The sequence below is a fragment of the Apteryx mantelli genome, chromosome 1 (genome assembly GCF_036417845.1).
Source record: "Apteryx mantelli isolate bAptMan1 chromosome 1, bAptMan1.hap1, whole genome shotgun sequence".
Taxonomy (NCBI): Eukaryota; Metazoa; Chordata; class Aves; order Apterygiformes; family Apterygidae; genus Apteryx; species Apteryx mantelli.
The window spans coordinates 76629855-76651330 of NC_089978.1; the positions used below are offsets into that span (position 1 = coordinate 76629855).

At 38.4% G+C, this 21476-nt stretch overlaps 1 protein-coding gene across 4 annotated transcripts in view; it reads left to right on the forward strand.

The window, feature by feature from the left end:
• The window catches only part of LOC106491237 (cohesin subunit SA-2-like), a 63003-nt gene that overhangs the window by 6685 nt on the left and 34842 nt on the right, over positions 1 to 21476 (forward strand). For 3 of the 4 annotated variants that reach the window (XM_067295898.1, XM_067295910.1, XM_013950808.2), the window contains 9 exons: positions 1142 to 1238; positions 2236 to 2312; positions 5791 to 5862; positions 8294 to 8498; positions 9602 to 9753; positions 12430 to 12503; positions 12936 to 13059; positions 18160 to 18258; positions 20277 to 20356. In XM_067295898.1, coding sequence (XP_067151999.1) covers positions 1142 to 1238; positions 2236 to 2312; positions 5791 to 5862; positions 8294 to 8498; positions 9602 to 9753; positions 12430 to 12503; positions 12936 to 13059; positions 18160 to 18258; positions 20277 to 20356 — 980 coding nt within the window. Of the gene's footprint in view, positions 1 to 1141; positions 1239 to 2235; positions 2313 to 5790; positions 5863 to 6456; positions 6537 to 8293; positions 8499 to 9601; positions 9754 to 12429; positions 12504 to 12935; positions 13060 to 18159; positions 18259 to 20276; positions 20357 to 21476 lie in introns of those variants that run through there. The other variant, XM_013950819.2, reaches the window with a different exon arrangement.

The following is a 21476-nucleotide window of genomic DNA, read 5'->3' on the forward strand; positions in this document are numbered from 1 at the left end:
GTAGAAAATGTTGGTTGCTCAGGATTCTGAAAATAAGGCCATTTATTTAAGAGTCTTCCTTTACACATCCTTTTGGCAGTTTTCCTTTGTCCCCATTTCAATGCAATTTGAAAGCACTTTGTATAATAGTGAGGTTCCTTGTGCCTCTATCTAGTTAGTAATTTTCTTCAGTATGATGAAGCCTACCTCCCCATACTCTGTGTGTACATGCATATGTGTATGTTATGTTTGTATGAAAGATTAGAAACTGGAGCCCCAAATATTTTTATACAGTATTATACATATGCCTCCAGTGCGCAGTGTCTCTATGTGAAGTATGTCTGTGCACATGGAACGTGTATTTATATTTTGGATGCTAAGGCCCCAGTCTTTTAAGGTCTTTGTGTGGATGCACTTTTGCTGTGCTACAGCTGTGTGAACTTCAGCAGGGCTCCCGGAAGGGCCCAGAATCTGCTGTGTGAGGCATGGTATGAAGGGCTTGGAAAGGCAGTAGCTGAGACTCATCTGCTTCTGCTGGAATTCATCAGACCTGTGGGGCAGCAAAAGTAGGCTGAAGGCTAGATGATTTGTTCCAGCAGGTCCTGTGTCACATGCAGGCTGTAAGCTGGACTGTCCTAGAAATGAAATTTGGAGTTGTTTTCTAACTTAAGACTTGTAGTATGGGAACTATTTCAGCCTTCTACACAAACGAGGCAGAATAAAAGAACTTCCAGAGGCCATTGCTAATATTAATTATAAGATTGTGCAGAATTTAAATGCTGACAAAAGACCCCAGTGAATCTACTACTTCAGTGCTGGCAAGAAGTCAGGAAGAGGACATTTTGTGTTTTATATATTAAACTTATTAAAGCTGTGGGGTTTTTTTTCCCTGTTCATAGGAAGCAAAGCATTTGTGAAAGGCAACATTGCGTCGAGCAGAACTTGTGAATGAGCAGTTCAAGAATTCATTTTGCCCCAGAAGGTGTCTTTTACATACTATTAGAGATGGAACAAAATGATGTGGAACTTGGTCTCATTTTTATAATTGAATGAAGACAGAACAATGTTAGTTAGAGTATATCTGCATTATGGATGTCCTCAGTGGAGTGTGTGGCATGCTGGGAGCAGCTTCTGACTATTGAGTTTCTTTAATCTGTTCTAGTCCGTAGTAGATGACTGGGTTGAAGCTTATAAACAAGACCGGAATGTGGCACTTCTAGATCTGATCAACTTCTTCATTCAATGCTCAGGCTGTCAAGGTAATTCACCCACTTAATAGCCCTTTGCTTTGCCTGTGGAGTGGGTGAGGGTCATTTGAATTATGCTTTCTAAAACTGATTTTTTTTTTTCTCCAATAAATTGTGTACTTAGAATCTGGACTGTTTGCTATTAGTCCTAACCCATTTGGAGTTTGTTTTAAACAAAGAATGTTATCGGTCAAATTCTTCAACTCTGTGTATGCAGCTTACCAACTCTGAGAGCTGTCTTTGAAGATGGTTTGCAAGGTCAAGTTTCTGAAGTGGCATGTCACATCCCTTTGCAGAATCCCCACATAGGAAATACTAATTAAATTAATTTAAAAGTTCTAATTAAAATTCTGTATTTCAGTTGCCATTTGTTTGGTAATTTTCTAGTATCATTTGTTTTTTCTAGTATCTTTGTTTGAAAATAAACAACTAACAAATTAAGCCCCGTGCTTTGGTGTCTAGAAGAGCAACCAGAGGGTTGTGAAGCCATCTGATTATTTCGTAACAAACACTGAGATGCAGTGACTTCTGGGGATGGTTTGCTAGCTAAAAGCTTCAGGATGGAAAATGAGTATTTAACAAGACTATTCTGTTTACTTGCAACTTCTGAGTGTATTTAAGCAGCTAGAATCTACCTTTTACATGTCAAAATTTCTTCCAGAACTTTGATTAACAATGCCTTCTCATATGGAAAGTGTTTTGGGGTCTTGGACTTAGGGGGTTAAATTTTAGCAAATCCTTGAAGTAAATGAATGGTCAAAGACAGTAGCAGTGCTAGACAATGTGGGGCAGGTTTCTCTAATGAGAATTTCAGTTTTGGATCATCAGTATTTTCTACTATAAATCTATTTATGTCACCCTGTACCACTGCAAACGCAGATAAAACAGTGTGAGCCCCCCTTTCTTTATATTTTTGAATTTAATTTTGAATTTAAACTCCTTGCAACAGTTTGGACTTGATTAATGTAATATGATTACCAATAGTTCTTCTATTTACAATATTTTCTAGGCATGGTAACAGCAGAGATGTTTCAAAGTTTACACAAGAAGGATGTCATGCGAAAAATGACAGAGACTTTTGATGAGGTAGGCACAGCTTTGACTTTGCATGGTGTTTTTATATAAACAAGATGCTCTACCTTAATAGCCAACCTGACAGAGTTTTTGCTGGTTATCAGGAGTACACTTCCTTCCTTCAGGAAGATAATCCTGTTTTCCACAAGAGAAATTTGATGTTGTAAAGACCCATGTTAGCATCAGCAGAATAATTTTTGTAAGTCACTTTTATTTTCAGAGTTTTATTAGGGTTGTTTAACTGCAGTCTTTCTGAATCTGGCATTTGCTTAGGAGCTCTTTTGATGCAGTTTTACAGAGGTAGATATGACCTGGCCTGGCAGCAGGTAAACAGTTCCTTTGGTATCTGTTGGATAGATGGTTTTAAAAATGTTACTGTGGATTATTGATGAGCTATTTTAAAGATAATTTTTCACTGATATTTTTATTTGAATCCTTTTCTCCCATTTTGCTGACAATATGAATTTTTGTAACTATATTTTGTCACATGAAAGAAGAAAGATGCATTTGTGATTTTGGAACACTGTCAAAACAATAGTATCTCATTTCTTGAGGTTTGTTAAGAAGAATGCGTACCTTTACAATACCTTTTCTCTGTTTGACTGATCTTTGGCTGATTATGCTAACATCAAATTTTCTGCTGCTCTCTCACAGTTGCTTCTGTGCTTTTTTCTGTATTTGCCACCTCTGAATTGATTTGTCAAGCTGCAGCCATCAGCCTTGCTTTAACTGAGCTTTTCTCAAAGACCAGCTGCTGCAGAAATTCCCACAGAGGATGAATTTGCCAACATGTTTTTTTTCATTTTAGAACTGTGGTAGCAGTTGGGCTAATTTTTGACAGAAATGATCCGATATGTGTCTGGCCATATGAATTAATAATCTGGCACTTCTTTCACAACTAAATTAGCCCTGAGTAGCAGCTGTGATAGGGCAGGCACTCATGAAGATATGAAGAAGTGATTATTGTTGTTATCACCCTCCATGTGTTACAGCTCTGGAACCTTTTTTTCCTGTCCTGGTGGGGGGAAAAAAGAAAGTTCTACAGTTGCCTTAGAAGCCGTATTCTGCATCCTATAAAAACAAAGCAGCTTTGTTTTTTAGGCACTCTTTTAACCTTCTAATGAAACATTTTACTTATGAAGAGTACTAAGTGATAATCCTTGTACTTGATATTTCTCAAAGCTTGTATCCTTTTTTCTGTAAAACCAAAAAATTGAAAACTAATTCTTTTATCCTTTCAGTTTTGGGAATTTTTCGTTATTCTGGGATTCATACGTCTGTTTTTAAAAGACTGTGTGAAGACCTTAGTCCTGAAGGCCTATGTATGCATGCTTAACTTGGCTGTTGTGACCATTCCCATTGTCATGGAGAAAGTATTATTTTTGAATCATACTTAATTCATCATACCATTGAAGTGTAATGGCATAGGTAAATACCTGACAAGATCTGGTGAAACACTCATCTCTATCATCTCTCTCATCTCTTTGCAGTGTGCAAAGGTACTGCTCAGCAGTGTGAGATGATATCTAAAAGCTTTCAGTTACAAAACTGAAATTATTTTTAGCATGGTTCAGAATACATAGAGACAAATTATTTTTTTCTTAATCCTGAATCTGGTGAATTCCAAAACTCTTTTTGTCTGTTTTTAAATAGACTAACCCTAAAAATCTCCAAAAATGATTTATGCAGAGTGAAATATTTTTTAAAGATAGTATCTGTCAGCTCGTTTATTTACCATTGATATATTAAGACTAGTATAAAACCAGTATTAATATATAAAGAATTATTTTCGAAGTGACCATTTTTATATTACCACAGTTACTAGGTGATTGAAAAAATGCTTGAGTATTAGACTGATTTGTGTTAAAGCAGAACTGTGATAATAGGGATTTCATTCATACCATCAAGTTTTGTGGGCTCAAGTCTACAATGAGACAGGTGGAAGGTAAGTCTTGAAGACAGACAGAGGGAGAAGTAGAAAATGATGGTTCTATGGCTCTTACAGGCATATTGTAGTTGCACAGAATATGTTTGCAAATGCATAGTAGTTCTGTTTAAGAGAGATTTTTTTTTCATGTGAAAAATGTAGAACTCTCTATAAATCTAAATACTGAGCTTGATTCTGCATTGCTTGTGGAGGTAGAATGCTCACTGAAATCAGTCTTCATGAAATATAGGTTTAACCTTTTAAGTAGTAGAAAGAGGATCAAAGTAGTTTGTTATTTTAAAATGAATTGTTTCCTCTTTGTGTTTGCATTTCTTTTCTCATACAGTTCTCTGTCATCTTTTTCATAAATATGATGGAAGCATGACTTAGTGAAAGTTATTTGAGAAGTATTACCATACAGGACTACCATGATTGCTACCATATTTTTGGAAAACAAATGATAATAGTAGTAAAAGTACAAATGAAGGTGGAGAACATTACCAGATATCTACTTTGTTAGCTGATGTTCCCTTTTGATTTACATTGCTTGTTTCTATCATTCAGAGGATTGGAAAATTAAAGGTTCAGTCTTGATCCTGTGATTTAACTGTTGCTATTTAATTAAGTAATTGCAATGCTATATCTGTTTACCCATGCATCCTCACAAAATTCTCGCTGATGTTATTGAGAAAATATATGCTGGCATCAGAAGCAGATGATGATCTTAATATTGTCATTCAGATGCGCTTATTTCCTGTTTGTGGGCCATGATACATCTGAGTGGAGAAGTAGGCTTACCTTTAGAACCACTTCTTTTTGTCTTCCCTCTTTCTTCGTCTCTTCTGTTTCTCTCTTCTGCTTTCCTGTGTGTGGCATTTTATTTCTTGCAGCCATTCTTTGTTCTTTTGTAGATTTCATTCCCTCTCTCGTTCTTTTGCTGAAATGTTTAGCAGTAGAAGAGAGAAGTTTATGGTGCAACTGTACAGTCAGATGGGGATAGAAATACTTGTAATGTTTTACTAAGACTAATGAAGAATTGCAGATTTCATGCCTTTTGTCTTGGAGTGATTGCAGATTTGAGGAAGTTTCTCTGTATCAAGTCATACTTGTTCTGAAAATATTTCTCTATAATTTGAAAAGCTCAGTATGGTTTTCTCGGGTTCAACTGGTTAACAGTACCTAGTTACAAAGTGTTGGAGAGGAATATATACTTAGACTTCTTGGGGAGGCATCTCTTAGAATTAATTATGAGGACCATACCCTGCATATGTCTGCTTATAAATTTTAAACACAAGTTGTCTCTTAGTTGTATCAAGAGAACTCAGGTTTTATATAAAGTGCATTTTTCATCTGCTGATGTACTTATTGGTTATAAGTAAAAACTAGATGAGAAGGGATTAGATTTTGCTTAATGTGCTGGATTGCATGAGGAATGTGTAATATAAATTGTCCTAAGTTTTAAGTCTTTTAAATACAATGCACAATTTCTGCTATTCTTATCTTTATGAATCAAATGTACAGTTTCCTCAAAAAGCTTTTACAACTTTCTCTCATGCGTTACAGGAAACGGGGTTGCAGTACAAGAAATTCATGGCTTATCCTTGGATTCTGACAGTTACTTGGCCAGTGGACATGGTAAAAAGCTCTCTTGTAGTTCTCTGTGACTGTAGTGTATAGTTTTCTACAGCTGTAGTTGTCTTCAGTTTAGGTGTGTGTGTCAGAACTAGTCACCGTAAACTCCCTGTTAGTGAATGGAGGTATCCAGTCACTTCTGAGGTCTATTTTGTCTGGTCTGTTTTAGACCTCTGGTTTGGAATAAACTCGCTCATGCTTTGGAAGTGCCCATTTCTTATTATTGATTTTAAGGAAGGTGACCCGCTGAATTGGGTGAGATGAATTGCTCTTAAAGTAGATAGAATGGTGTGTGTCAAGTTACAGTGGTATTCAAGAGGATTTTACCTCCCTTCCAGCAAGTTCCACGTGCACACGTGTGCACACATGCACACACATGCACACGCGCGCACACACACATGAGGGTGCACACACACAGCTTTTGGTAGACAGATTTGTTCAAAAACTTGTTGCATCAAAATATTCTTCTGCAAACAAATGTTTGACTGGAAGAGTATTTTAAGAACAAAAACTGCTTTTCTGCAATGCCTCTTTCCATATATCACCTGCAGCACTGTGGAGCGTTCATCTCAAATCCTTGTTGGCATTTCAGTCTGGCTTTCCTGTCTCCCTAGACTTTGGAAGAAATGGAAGAAATGAACAATTCCAGCATGACTCAGAGCAGGAGCCTCACTTGGGTGATTTGAATAGTTGTCTGGAAGAACCCGTGTTAAGCTCCTAATCTGACATGGTTTCTGGAAGTAGAGCAGCTTCTCTCTACTGGCTTTTGAGGGATTCTAAGGCAATCCCAGATCAGGTGCTGAAACTTAGGCTGTGTGCCCCATTGTGCTGTTGGTATATTTAGAATACGCCTATACCATTATACAGTATCTCAATATGGTATACATGGATAGGACAAATGCTTTTTAAAGGTTAGGATCTTTTCCTGCATTTATACTGCTTTTCAAATTGAGGAGTAAGCTACTGTGATAAGGTAGGTATTTCCTGACATTGCAAGTTCTCTCTGCTGTCTGTCTCTTGATCAACGAGCATTGAATGAGGCCTGCTAGGGGGCTTCCCCTTCTTACTTGGCACTTGCTACTATTAGGCCCTGAACTGATTCTTGCAGTCTGATCAGGAGTGCATCACAGTTCCGAAATTACTAATGTGCTTTGGGTTGCATGCATCCCTGAGATCTGCCTGTAACACATTTGTGTTTATTTTCCAAGCAAGCAGTATGCCTTGTGCTTTGGAGACAAAGTTACAAGAACAAAAGCATAAAGTGCACTTAAGATGTACTTAAGGTTATTCTGGGTGTGAAGCTGCCCTTTGGAATTCCTCTGAGAAGGTGTTTGGCTGAATAGTGAAGGACCAGCTGAGTAATGTCCTGCCTTTAGGATGCTGTTTTCCATAGTGAGTGGCGTTTTGGAATTCCCTGGCTCCATTAATACTTGGAAACTATCAGGATCCAAAGAATATTCAGAGTCATTCCTGGGATTAATTATGATGCCTTATCTTTCATTAGCTCCAGTGTCTGTGAGGTACAAATGAAAGATTCAGGTGGTCTGAGGTTGGAATCTATAAAGTCTTTGCGGAGTGTTCTTTACACCAGGCTTACCATTTTGTCTGGGAAGTCATTTGAACTTCCATCTTTCTGCTCTCTTCCTGGCAGTACCAAATGTACTGTGATCACTCTAGTGGCTTTATCATAACTTACCTTCTGCATAATATAAAAGGTATTACCTGCTTACTGTTTTCTTTGGAGGTTTCCAGAGACTGAGGTGTTGGTGGTATAGGTGAGCAACACAGTATTTGTTGTTAAGCTGTAGCCTGATAAACTCTCTAAGCTGTCAGTGCTGCTGGGAAAACAATCCCATCCTGCCCCACACCACAGTTGTTTGTTTTCACTTCCCTACTCTCTGCCCTCTTGGGTAGGGGACATTTGTGTAGTCACATGCTAAACAGGCTCAGGCAGTTAGTCCAACTAAAAAACAATTTGGCAAAGTAACAGTTTTTTGAATCATACCAGCTCCTGATTAATTTTACTGCTGCAGGAACAGGAAGGAAGGGGCAGTGGGGAAACAGTTACTACCTGCGAGGAAGTAGAGGAGGCCAGGAGTGCTGGTGATTTATGCCAGTGAAAGGTATTTATGGTACTGTGGCCTCACAAAAGTCTTCTCCTGTGTGTCCATTCACATCTACCTCACATCTGTTGCTTTCTCATGCAAGCTGTCATGACAGTAGCTCTGATGAAGCTAGTTCGTATCCATGCCTGCCTGTAACTTTGTTGCATGTCCCTACCTTGGAATCCTAACTATGAAAAAAGTTACTGGGGAGCTGAGATGAAACTGATTGTCAGCAAAACTCTCTCTGGAGTGAAGTGGGAGAGATGTAAATGGTGTACACGAACAAAACTGATTAATGAGTTTCTCTTTATTCTTTTTTTCTCATGTAGGAAAATGAAGACTACCCACTCATCAGAACAGGACCCTATTGGAAGAAGTTCAAAGCCAATTTCTGTGAATTCATTGCAGTGCTTGTACAGCAGTGCCAGCGCAGCATCCTGTATGATAGCTACTTGATGGATACCATCATCTCGCTGCTTACAGGCTTAGCAGACTCTATGGTCAGAGCATTTAGGCACACAAGCACTTTGGCAGGTAAAACAACTCACAGAAGTGCCATAGACCATAAGTTTTGTTGATTTGTATGCTAACAAAAATTCTCAAAACTGGAAAGGTCTCTTTACTGGAATGATTGTTCTTTTCATATGCATTGACTGTGCTTTGCTCCTAATGTATGCAACTGTAATATAGTTTGTTTCCACATGTATCTGAATGGAATTTGGAAGATTTAGATATGGTATATCTAGACCAATGGCTGATATAAAAGAGGATGTTTGAAGTTTTTGAGGAGCTCAGTACATCAAACTTCTGTGAAAAGTTCAAATGCAGTTGCCTGTATTATTTTGATATTTAGTGAGATCTTTAATGTCTGAGATAATTAATTTTAGAATTATGCTGTGTTCTGATGTTTTAGCAGTAACGGATTTTTTTACGGTCAGTCTTTTATTTCATTAGTTTCCCTCCCCCCATACATAATGCAAAGAGGTTACATTAAACACCTCGCTTATGAAAGCTTCCCTTGGAGAGCTGCTATTCTTCTGGTACTTGAGCTAAAAAGAACACTGCTTGTAACATGTTTTTATTTGATGCAGCATGATGATATTAAAGTCACTTTTTTTTTAAAAAAAAAAGCAAGTAAGTGCCCTCGCTGCTGTGTGTACAGCCCTAAAGTACACTGTTTATTTTAAAGACTTAAAAAAGCTCTTGAAATCTACGTGAACCAACATCTAGTGATTTTTAGAGGAGTATTAACTTTTGTCAGTTCAAGTAAAAGATGAGCCATTTTCCCAATTTTTTTTTTTTGTTACTGCAACTCACTTGTTCCACAGCTCTAGATTCTTTTGCAGAAAAATCTACGTTACATAAACTAAGAAGAGAGTTGCCCAGTAATTTACTTCTCTTACTTTGGCCAAAAGTTGTAAATCACCAGTAATATAAATAAATTTTCCCTTCTGGTCACCCTCTGCCTTTAAAATGAACATTGTATTTTAAAACAAATTACTGTAATCTAGTATTGTTTGCATTTGGGATAATAAACTGGGTTTGGGTGACCATGTCCTTTTTGTGGTAAAGTGGTGAATATTTATGCTTTGTATCTCTGAGCTAAGCTAAAAAAATTGGTTTTGTTTCCTTTTCAGCAATGAAGCTTCTGACAGCAGTTGTAAGCGTACATCTGAACCTTGACGTCAACAAGCATAATGCTCAAAGGTTATATGAGGTGGAGGAGAACAGGATAAGTGGCAAGAGGACCAGTTACAGACTTGACCAACTACAGAGAAGAAGAAAAGAGGTTAGGCAGGTTAGGGGAATGCCAAATCTGGTAGCTCAATAGAGGCAAGGTTGCCACAGGTCCATGCCCCCAGGTCCAATCAGTAGCAAGACTGAGCATGTATTCCCAGTAGGCACACCCACAAATACATGTACATATACACACACATGGCCAGTCACACAGATCAATGCAGAGAGAAACATTCAGCCCTCAAACACAAACAGCACCAATGACCTCATCCTGTTCCCCTTTCTGGCTGATTAGGATGATCAGCTGGCCCCTGGATCCCTGGTCTCTCTAACTGCTGGCATCTGGGTATGTGAGCCCTGAGGTCACAGCCCAACTCCAGTTGCTGATACAGACCCGTCACTCAGAGATGCACACACAGGCAGACACAAATATATGCTATGGATCCCCAGGTAGCTGTCCTTGGACATGCAGTCCCTCCAGTATCTGGTCCTGGATCCTTGCTCTTCCCAGGTGCTTCACCCCTTAGAGATATATGTAAACACACACAGACATACACACACACCAGCAGGTGTCCTGATTGACTCCCAGACCCTATGGTCTTTCCGGCAGTTGGCTGGGACTCCTTTGATCCCTCCAGTAGCCTCTTGTGGTCTCACCCTTAGCCACACACATACGTACCTGGCTTCCAGGCCACTTAACTTCTGGCTAGTCTGGCTTGATACTCACTAGTGATCACATGCTGGCTTGCACCCTCACACTCACTGCAGTTGCTGGCACCACAGACACAGGGGCCCCTGTGGCTTGTGATCTGACCCTGGTTGTTGGCACTTAGAACTCCGTACACACAGGTGCAAAAACAGTAGGCATCCCCTCACTCTGGAAAATAGCTAGAAATGGAATTTAATAAGAAGACAGGACAGACGGCGCTGATCAGGTGCAGGGTGTGACCAGATGAGCATACTGACCAGCGCTGTTTACATGCAACCAGCCCGTTTTATCCCATGTTTCTTCCTCCCCAAACCACCTTTCCCTGCCTCTGGTTCCTCCCCTAAACATCCCATACTAAGTCTTGTGCAATCCCCAAATGCTCTTCCCCTGCATACCATAATGTGTCCCACTCTCCCATAGGCAGTAACCCCCCTCCCTCAGTCTGAAAGGTGATCTGGAGAGTGGCTCACATTGACTCACTGTGGTGGGTGTCACCCCAGGTCCTTGGGTTTTATGGCTACCTGTGACAGCCCTGGGAGGGGTTGGGACAGAGGCTTGTTTCCCTGCCTGGGTTATTGGGGTTCCCCCACCTGCCAAGTGCTCCTTCCTGCATGTCGAGACGAGCCTTTTATGGGCTGATTGCTCTCCCATAATGGGCCTGAGAGCAGCTGGGTGAGGGTATTATTCTGGTTCTCTCAACTGCCATTGTCCTTCTGTGCTCCTTTATGTGTGTGCAGAGGAGCTTTTGGTCACATAACCTAGCAAGACAGGTGTTTTATGTGGGAGATGAGTGAAGATGTGAAAATATGTATTGCTGACACCTTGCTTTTGGGTTACTGCAGTTCTTTGAGTTTTATCTATCAAAGGCATGCTGTAGAGCAGTTCTGACTGAACAGATTCAGTGTTACAAAAATGACTAAGGTGATAACTGACCTATCTATTGTTAACTTGAGATGTCTGTCCTACTAATTGCCTCTTTAAATTGACTCATTAGCCCTTGATCTCTACACAGATACAGTTTTGCAAACACATTTACTTGCATTAGTAGCTTTGATATTGTGGGATTCCAGTTTTGCATATGTTTATGCAAATTTTGAGCCAAAATGTTAAGTCTTTGATTGGATTTCATTGAATGAAATGAATGAAGTAGAAGGCAGGATAGAACAGTTATCTCTGTGTGAATAATAGATGGTTAAAATGGTCTTAAGTTCAAGAATGGCCTCTGTCTCTTCTGCTGTTCAGCTTCTGCCATTTCTTCTCTGCTCAGCCAGACAGCTCCTTGTCACTTCCCAGAGATGGGCCTTTAACTATAAGAAATAATTCTAGTTTGATGGCTGAGGTAACTTGATGTATGAACAACATCCTGCTCTGCTGACCTTAGAATCAATTACCTTTCTTCTGAGCTTTGGATGCCCATGGGTTTTTCTGATAGAAAAATGGCCCCTTTTTCATGGGAAGAACTGTTTGGGTGAGACGGAGGTTCTTAGCATCATCATATTTCTGGTCTTATGGGAAAAACAGGAAATGTGTATGGGGGGGAACAAACTTGTCACTTTTCTTGATGCCATCCATGAAAGAATGTTTTTATTGACTTATGTTTCCAGAAGTTCAAAACTAAGTTTTCAGGGCTTGGTTAAAACACATGCTAGTAGTGTGCTATAGATTAATTTTGAGAATTCCTTTGCCTGCCTTTCTTCCATTTCTGTTACAGTGCATAAAAAGAGGACTTGGACCTATATGCGAGGATCATTTAATAGTTGTGCTGTATCTTTCTGTGTATTGACATGACTTTCTGTCCTGATTATCCAGATTTGTAGCTGGTATCTGATAATCTTTCATCAGGACATAGCTACAAAAAGGCCAATTCCTAATGTAGCTACAGATCACTCAATTTTGTGCTGGTACCATTTTTTGGTGAGATTTGCACTGCAGTAGCCTTGTGAAGGCACTGATGCAGCTTTCTCATGTGAAGCAAATTGGTGGGAACAGTATAAACAATAAGTTCTCTTTGTATTTCAGTATGAGCAGAAGCTTCTGGAGATACAGAACATGATGGATGCTATTTTCAAAGGGACGTTTCTAAACCGTTACCGGTAAGAATAAAAATAAAGCTGTGATGTGTATCTGCTTTCCCAAGCAAATCTTGCTCACATTGCCCAGATACCAGAATGAAATTAAACATCTTAGAGGCACTGAGAGTGTCAAGGAAAACATGTAATCAGTTGATTTTTTTTTTAGAGAATTTGGGCTTAGAAAGGGACCTCTGTTAAGTGCGTTTCTGTTAAGTTCTTCCTGCTCAGTATTGCTAGAAAATGTCCAGAGCTTCAAAATAATTACAGTATGAAACATTTGTAGCTGAAAGTAGGTTACTTGTTGATTAAAGATTAGCTTAAAGCATTAATATGAAGATATTTTTAATATTTGGGATTGTACATACTTTTGCAATTTCAGAAAATAAAAATATTGCAACTAATTAATATTAATTAGGTATTTTAGTGTGCTAATATACAGTTTTATAATTTCAGTGATGTGATCCCTGAGATCCGGGCCACCTGCATTGAAGAAATTGGCAGCTGGATGAAAACATACCCAGATGCCTTTTTAAATGATAGTTACTTAAAATATATTGGGTGGATGCTGTATGATAAGGTAAAGTTTTAATTTTTCTTACCTCTTTATGGGGGCAGTAGAAGGAAAACTCTTCTTTTTAAGAATTTAAATTTTAGGATTCTTAAGAGTATATGTTTAAAACCGTGGTAGTACCAAAAGAATTTCCTTTCTGCCTCATTTCAGGTTTTAATTTTAAAGCCATCTTATCACTAAATAACAGAGAAGCACTGCTACAGAACTGGGAGAAGTGATCAAGTGTGTGTCCCTGATTGTGCAGTTTTTTCATGTGTTATAAATGGATTGAATTGGAAACTATTCTTACTAAATTTAACATGGACTATATCCTTTGAGTACATGCAGTGTTAAAAGTTGGCTACAGTTCTGCTTTAAGTCTTGGTGATTATATCTAAAATTTTGTTTTATTTTATAAATATGACAGATAAATATTACCAATCACAAAATACTCTGCAATATCATATTTCTCATTTGGAATTAAATGGATATAGAAATTTTTGCAGAAAGCTTTTTAAAATCTCACCTTGTTATAGTTGAGGTTTTTCCTTAATTATTATTCTCTCTTTGAAACAATTTTTTAATTTCAGTCATTTGCCAAAGGGGTTTCTCTTTTCCTTTTAGTAACTATGTTTTTATTTTTGAGTAGAGATGCACTTGTAAGAAAAGTTAACTCAGAAATATACTGTTCCTCATGCTTTTAAAAGGCATGATAAATTTTAGGGAGAGAGAAATATTTATCATCAATGGCTAATTACTGGAATCTGCATGCTATACTTCTGCAGGCCACCTTTTAAAATGTATCTAGCTCCTGTATAAATTCTTAAACATCCTCGCTTTCGTTAGGTGGCGTTTGTGTGCTGTGAATAGAATGGCAGTTTACAACAAAGCCAGGAGGGGGTGCACGAAGCCTCTTATTTCCCTATTTTCTGCCATTACTGTAAAGGTAGCATTTAGATTTTATTTTAGAAGCAACAAATCTATCAGGAACTGTTGTGTTTTCCTGCAAAAATAGTATCTGATCAGAACGTACCAGCTTTTTAGTTTCAGTTGAGAGAGTTCTCAAACTATGAAGATAAAAAGTCATTTTTGAGGATGATGTTTCTTCATTCCCGGTGCTGTACAGTGACAATTAACAGCTGGTGTCTCTGATTAATACATGCAGCTCATCCAGTGCCTTTTATTGGGAAATGAAAAGGATGTTTTTTTAAAGCTTATGTGGAAGCAATGTAGATGCCAGCAGAGTGAGATAAGGTCAGAAGTCTTCTATATTCCAGGTCTGGCTGAGCCCTGGTAGTGTGCCATTAGTGGTGGTTGCAGTCCTGGCTGTGCTTTGTGACTTGTAGCCACTGTTAAGCTGCCAGAGTCCAAAGTGAGAGCAGGGCATTTTTGGCAGTGACAGGGGCAGCAGTGCTTTTATATATATCTGAATGTTATTTTCCACTACTCCTCCTTAATAAGCATTTCCATTCCATGTTGATGGGGTTAGGCAGCAAGAAACTGATCACTCCCAGAGCCAATTTTCTTTTTGAATATAAAGTAGAGATGTTTGCCAAATAATTTAGGCCCCAGAGTTGAACAACCATAAAAGTATTCTAATTGTGGGGAAAATCTGGGCAGGATCATCTACAGCATTGTAAACAGAGATTAAGTTCAGTCATTTGGGAAGCTTTAGAGAAGAAAGAAAGTATAGAATTAACATTTTGTCTTCAAAGATTTATTTGAATATAATTATTCCTTTTTGTCCCTGAAATACCATTTTTCCATTATACTTTATCCCAATATTAAACATTTTATGTTTTTATGAAAGGTTATTTCCTAGATGCAAGAGGGTGTTCCAAATTCAGTGGTAATAGGCTTAAAATTGTATATGAAAATCTCTTGTTGGCCCAGTAAGACTTGTGGAGCAGTGATATAAACAGATAATTTTTGCTGATGTATTTTTAAGTGTTTTATGTTCATCTGCTACAAAAAATTTAACTTTTTTTTAATGACAAACAATACTTAATACTAAATCTGACAGCTGTATGCAATTAAATAATGCTATATATAAGCCCAGTCACCTATCAGTGCATTTGTGAAACCCAGGCACCTAACTGGTGCTCCAAGGGGATACCTAGCTACTAATCAGCACTCGGATCCAATCAAACCAGTGCTGATGTGGGCAGCAGGTGTTGAAGGGGAATGCTGTGGAGAAATCAAGTTGAAGAGCAGAAAAATAGAGACGATCGAGAGTAAGAATGAGAGAAAGTGGAAGGCAGAAGCAGCAGACAGGAAAGCAGAGGCAATGAAAATGGAGATGCACGCAGACACTTGGAACATCACAGGTTATTAAGCTAGCTTTGTCTTGGACCTCAGGGCAAGTTGTTGAGCTTTTCTCATTAGACTATAAAAAAACACCCCAAACAAATCCTGTGGGAAGCAGGAACTTTCTGTTGAAATGAATATTTGTGTCCTGACCATGTGATTCTCCTGGCAAATTTCAGCTGATTGAAAGGGTTTTCAGTTAGGCCTTCCATTCAGCCTGGCCATAGAAACTGGTCCCACTGTTACAGCAATTTCTGAATACTTCTTTCTTCAAATGTCCCTGTTAAAATACTGATGTTCTGCTCCAAAGATCATCTCCCTGTGTACATACTGGCATTCTTTGTGTGAGCAATTTCTTTTATTACGTTTTACCTCAACAGGACGTAAGCTGAATTGTCTATGCAAATCAGGAATATTTCAGATGAAGACCTGGTTTTCCCAGTTTATTCTAGGGAGGGTGCATGTGTTGAGGAGGAAAAAAAAGTGACCCAGCCCAACCTCATTGATTTGTCCATCTATAAGATCTATAGCCTTGCTCCTATCTCACAGAGATGGGGGTGAGACTGAAATCTCGTAACTGAATGTGTCTAAGTGCTGAAGCCCATGTAGAGTTCTTTGTTGTCACTAGAGCTGTTCGCTGACTTCCTGATTTTCCATGTCAGTCTGTTTGCAGGCCAGAGTCAAAATACACTACAATATAGCTGAGGGACAGTGTGTGTTCAGAGCATCCTGATGATATGCTTATATAATTCCCCTTCACTGTGTGACAGCTTTGAAAGACTAAACAGGCAGATATTTTCTCAAGATCAGAATGGTAGTTTTGGTGAGGGGAATAGAAGGTAGGGTATTTGTATTTGCTTGCATTGCTGTCAAAAGGAGATGAAGGTAAGTGAGTGAGGTGGTTTTAGAAGGATGTGAAGTACTTTTGAATAATGAAGAACCTGCAAGGAGTGATGAATCTAGGAAAGGAAGAGGCATTTGAGAAAGAGACAATGCAGCTAAGCTATAGGAAGATAGCATAAATAGTCACAGCAGAAGTAATTGTTCATTTTTAGACCCTAGAGATAACTTTCTCAACACTTAAAAGAACTGTACACCTACAGGGTTATGGCTGAGAGCTTTTGGGTGGGAAGTGAATACGTTAGAAGAAGGCAGGTGTAGTTTAATGCATTAAACTTTATATCTGCAGACCTACACTTGAATGCCACCTGACTGACAAGTGCAAATGACATCCATCCTTAGCTATGTTCCAGGGGCTATATGACCATCTAACAAACCAAAACTGTCGAACAATTTTTATTTTTTTTTATTTTTATTTTTTTAGCACAAATGCAGTCCTTATTCATGAATACAGCCTCATAATAAAATATTGAGGGCAGCTCAAGTCAGCATTGCAGTACATTGGCTGAGCTGAGTTCATGTAAGTTTGCAGAGCTGTTGTCCTTGACATTCATGGCAGCAGGCAGTGATGAGTAGCAACTTTAGACTGTTCCTGAATGGAATTCCATGTGACAGAGCCCTTGTAAGAAGCAATAGTTGGGGCCAACAGTTTATTTCTTGGACAAGGCCCTTAATTTTAAAGAGATGAGCACAACTTGGAATGTGTACTGCATGTGTGTCACAAATTAGAGAGCAGTGCTCATCATTGCCTGTTGATCTTTCTTTTTATATTTCTAGTAACTGTTGCCTTATGCAAAATTGTCAGTCAAAGCCTCTTGCTAGATATCGTCCTTTGCTTTCCATCATAAGCAAGTGAACAGGAACTTGTAGTAATGGATAGCCTATGTGTAGGTGTTCTCCCATCTTGGGTTTCCTTGATTTTCCTTACTGCTATTGTTAGCAGCAAGAATTAAGGAAGAAATATGAAGAGGCTGTATCAAAGCCTGCAGTTCATTCAGGTGTCTCTACTGATATCCTTGGCTATATAAGTTCATAGAACAGACTGATTTTTTTATGTAAGATTGTCAGAATGACTGTCTTAATGACATTAAAGCTTTTGCCATTTGAAGTACATTAGCAGTACACCTGAGATATTTAGAAGTTGGATAAGGAAAAGTGCTCTTTTTTAAGGTGTTTGTGAAGTGTCAGTGCTAATAGCATGAAGTAACTCCTTGCAGAGATAAGTATATTTGGCCTAAATTAAATAACTACCTAGGTGAAAATCAAAGCAACCCTTCCCCCCCAGAGTGCTTAAAATACAGAGTAATGTTCCAGTGTAAAGCAGGAATGGGAGGAAAAAGGCATAACATCTAACTCTGTATCTATAGGGACCCACAATGATAAGCTAGTGCATTTCTAAGATGCACCTCTTCTTTTCGGAGTTTTTTTCTTGACTGGAATTTCTTGAAGTCCTTATCCATGTTTCACTTCTGTCTGAGTCAAGTCTTGAAAGGAAACAAGCAAAGTCTGATGTACGGAAAGAGTGTTGGTTGTATTATATAGGTCATCTGTATTCTTGTCTTTGCATATCTTCGAAGGGTGAATTGCACAATTCCTCCATTTTTAAATTCTGTTTTCTATCAATTGTGAGATCTGTGAGGGTTTCTTTGGCTCTTAAGGGAGCCTAACACAAACTTTGAGGACTTGAAGTTTGGCTCACTACTGGCTTCCTGGGTGTGTGTGGGAGAGAGACAATGTGTGTGTGTGCACACAGACATAACAGTACTGATATCACCATTAAAGAAGATGAGGCAGTATTTGACTAGTCTGTTGTAGGCTACCCATATAGCTCTTATTTTCTTAATATAAATGCCAATCAATAGTAAATAACATCAAAGATGCATATTTGTTACTGTTAGCAGATTCCTCTTTGTCTTGTAGCAAGCTGAAGTACGGTTGAAGTGTCTTCTGGGACTGCAGGGAATTTATAGCAGAAAAGAACTTGTTTCCAGGATGGATCTCTTTACTAGCAGATTCAAGGTAAATGAATTATATTTTCTATTTTTTAAATATGGGTTGGGTGTACGTACAGGGTCTGATATTTTAATCAGAGCTGATCTCCCTATTTTCTTGACTGACAAAAGTTTAGAGTACTGCAGAGACAGTCTGTCTGACTGTGTGGATGAAGGTGGTTTGCAGAGATTTTTCCCTCTGTTTATATGGACATTTCTCTTTTACTTTGGCTTATGCACAGAGTGGTGTTAGCATGATCTTTAGTCAGTCATCTTAACCATTTATCCAGAATGGCCAGATTTTTTTTTATGGGATCTTTGGCAGATGAGAAAGAATTTGATACTCCAAAGGTCCCTTTTTCACTGTTCCCAATAATGGGTTCACCTGATACATATTAGATTGGCTGATCATGTATTACACTGTTGTGGGAATGCATGACTCCTTGTTGATCCACTATGTCAGTGTGAATATTGAAGAAGGATCCCTGGATCTCCTGTCATGACAAGTCAAATGATAGACTGTAATTTTGAGTACTTGTTCTGTGACCACAGTGACCCTGTATGCTACCTTTATCATATTCCAACATCCTGATTAATTTAAGAGCTCAGCCCTTTTCTTTTTTAATCCTGCCCGTGGTGATGATTTCATCAGCTGTTCTTATCCCAGTGGGGCTGAGCCTTTTCATTATTTGGATAAGAAAGCTCAGAATGCTGTGAGAGGAGGGACTGATATCTCAATCTCTCTGAATCAGTACGTAATCAATGCCTGCATGCGGTGGTAATTGATACTCTTTTTGCCAAAGGTGCAGTGCTTACCCATTTGTCAAAGCAGTTGTCAATAGTTAAAAAAAATGTTATGACATTCTCAAAGAACAAGAAATAGATTAATATTGAAGTCTTAAGAATAAATTATTCAGACTGAAACTTGGCTATCTAAAATCAACTTATATTTTAAACATTTTATAGCAGTCCTGTTAGAGGAAGATTGCTGTAAGCTACTGTAGGCTGCTTAGGCAACTGCAGGATTGTTATTCAGAGACTGATGAAATAGCTTCAGTCTGGTCATACTGAGATCTCTCTCTGTGTGGAAGATGCTATATAAATAGGTTATAGCACCCCCCTCCCCAAACTTGAAGAAACCCAAACACCTACAGAGAAAATACAGACTGGTTTGGAATCTTTCAAAGTTAAAATCACACTTTCTCAGTGATGGTAAATGGAAATACGTAACCACTAATCCATTTCCCACAAGCTTGATTTCACACTCTTCTTTTGTTATCCTTGAGGTTGCCAAACTTGGGATTCATGGTCTTCCACACCTTGCAGCTCAGTTGTGAGAAGGAAAGTGCAAAGTAAAATGAATCTAGAGATTTGGAAATGATATGTTAAGTGAGAAAGTTGTTAGTCCCCAAACAAGTAAACCTTAAGGTTTAATGTGCCTTAAAAATGCAGGCTGTGCTGGGGACAGTGCGAGTTCTTGGGTGCACAAGAGACGAAAATTTCTATTCTGTTGTGAGGTGTTTTGTATTTGTACCAAGTTACAGTAGTGTGAGTTCTAGAGGTCAGGAATATTGCTTATTCCAGGAAGTACTTTATGACCCAAGCCCTAATTATTTTTCCAGCAAGACACTGGCTGCTGTAATGTGTACGTATACACACTTTATTGCTGATGGGAGAAACTGGTTATGTAATTTGAGCCTTACCTTCATTTAACATATTGAAGTGCCAGTAGTAACATCTTAGAAACAAGTTGTCAGTCACTTTTAATTTGTAGACTGTAGTTGATTTCTTGTGAACGCATACATTACTTCTATAAAAAATATTATATTACTGCATAATTAATTCAGTTAAAAAATTAACATGCTGTTAATTTTCAGGGGCTGGGGAACTACTTGGTAGTAATCAAGTTGCCTTATCTCCTAGGAAATAGCTGCTGAAATAAAAATAAATCTCTGCTTTACTAGTGTAGATGTTCTAGCTGTAGGAAAAATGTTTGTTGAGAACAATACATGTTACATCTTTTTATTGTCATTTTACATCCATTAGGATCGAATTGTGTCCATGCCTCTGGACAAGGACCATGAAGTAGCAGTTCAAGCCATGAAACTCTTGATGCTTGTGTCACAGTAAATAATTTCTTTTTTAATTTACTGTATTGTTTAATGGCGACAAGATCCAGATACAATCCTGATGAATCTTCCTGTAATCAATTACATGCTGAGAAACAATTGCTCCCAGTAGGATATGAGTTACAGTTAAAGCTGCTCAAAACATGGCATTTTCTTTCTGTGGGAAACACCAACATTATGAAAACCTTTGTGCTCAGACTTGGTATGAAAAGTACGTTGTTGTATCTTTATACTTCCCCCTGAAAGGAAATTCCAAAGCATTTTCATTCTGGCTTTTCTCAAATAGAGCATCCCTATTTCTGGGGAAGTCCCCCACTACAGAGTCTTCCATCCTAGTGTTCCAGGTCTTGACTGGGAACTCAGTGAACTCTGCCATCATCCTGGTTTCCCCAGATGATGCAGGAAGCCTTGAGCTTTGAGGTTGTTGATAGAATTTGGACTTCCAGATTCTTGGCTCTGTTGCAGAGAATCTGGGAGCTATTGAGCCCACAACAGACTGACAAGAAATGAGCAAATATGTGACATCTCGTTTTTGCTGAAGTGGAAGGCTAACAACAGAAAAGTTGTTTTGTTGGGAAATTACCCGCCAGCCATAGATTCAGTAGGATAATGTCAAGTTGGAAGTGTGGGAAGAAACTAGACTAACATTACAGAACTGTATGAATCCTGTTCTGATACATTCTTGAGCAGTATGTTTATTTTAGAAATGGCTTTTTTGCAAAATAAGGGATGAGTAAATTCTCTGTCCCTCTTTTTTTAATGCAAAATAGATTTAGGACTCCATAAGTGCCCTTCTGTTTCAGTGTTTAAGTTGACTTCTGCTGATGCAGATGCCTTCATGTACAGCATGGTGCATTGTCCATAGCCTTCTGTGATTTGCTTTTCCATTGAAGTATTCAGAAGTATTCCAAAAGTAATACAGATTTTGAATCCAGTATTCAGAGGTAATCTAAAAGTATTACCTACTGCTAGAAAAGGTTATAGAACTTAATCGACCAAATAATGTAGAATAAATATTGAGCTATGTACATAGAACTGAAAACTATGGGAAGAGTTACTAATGAAATTTGTGAAGTGACAGTTAAGACTTATCTGCACTTGGAGATTTACTTCTAAA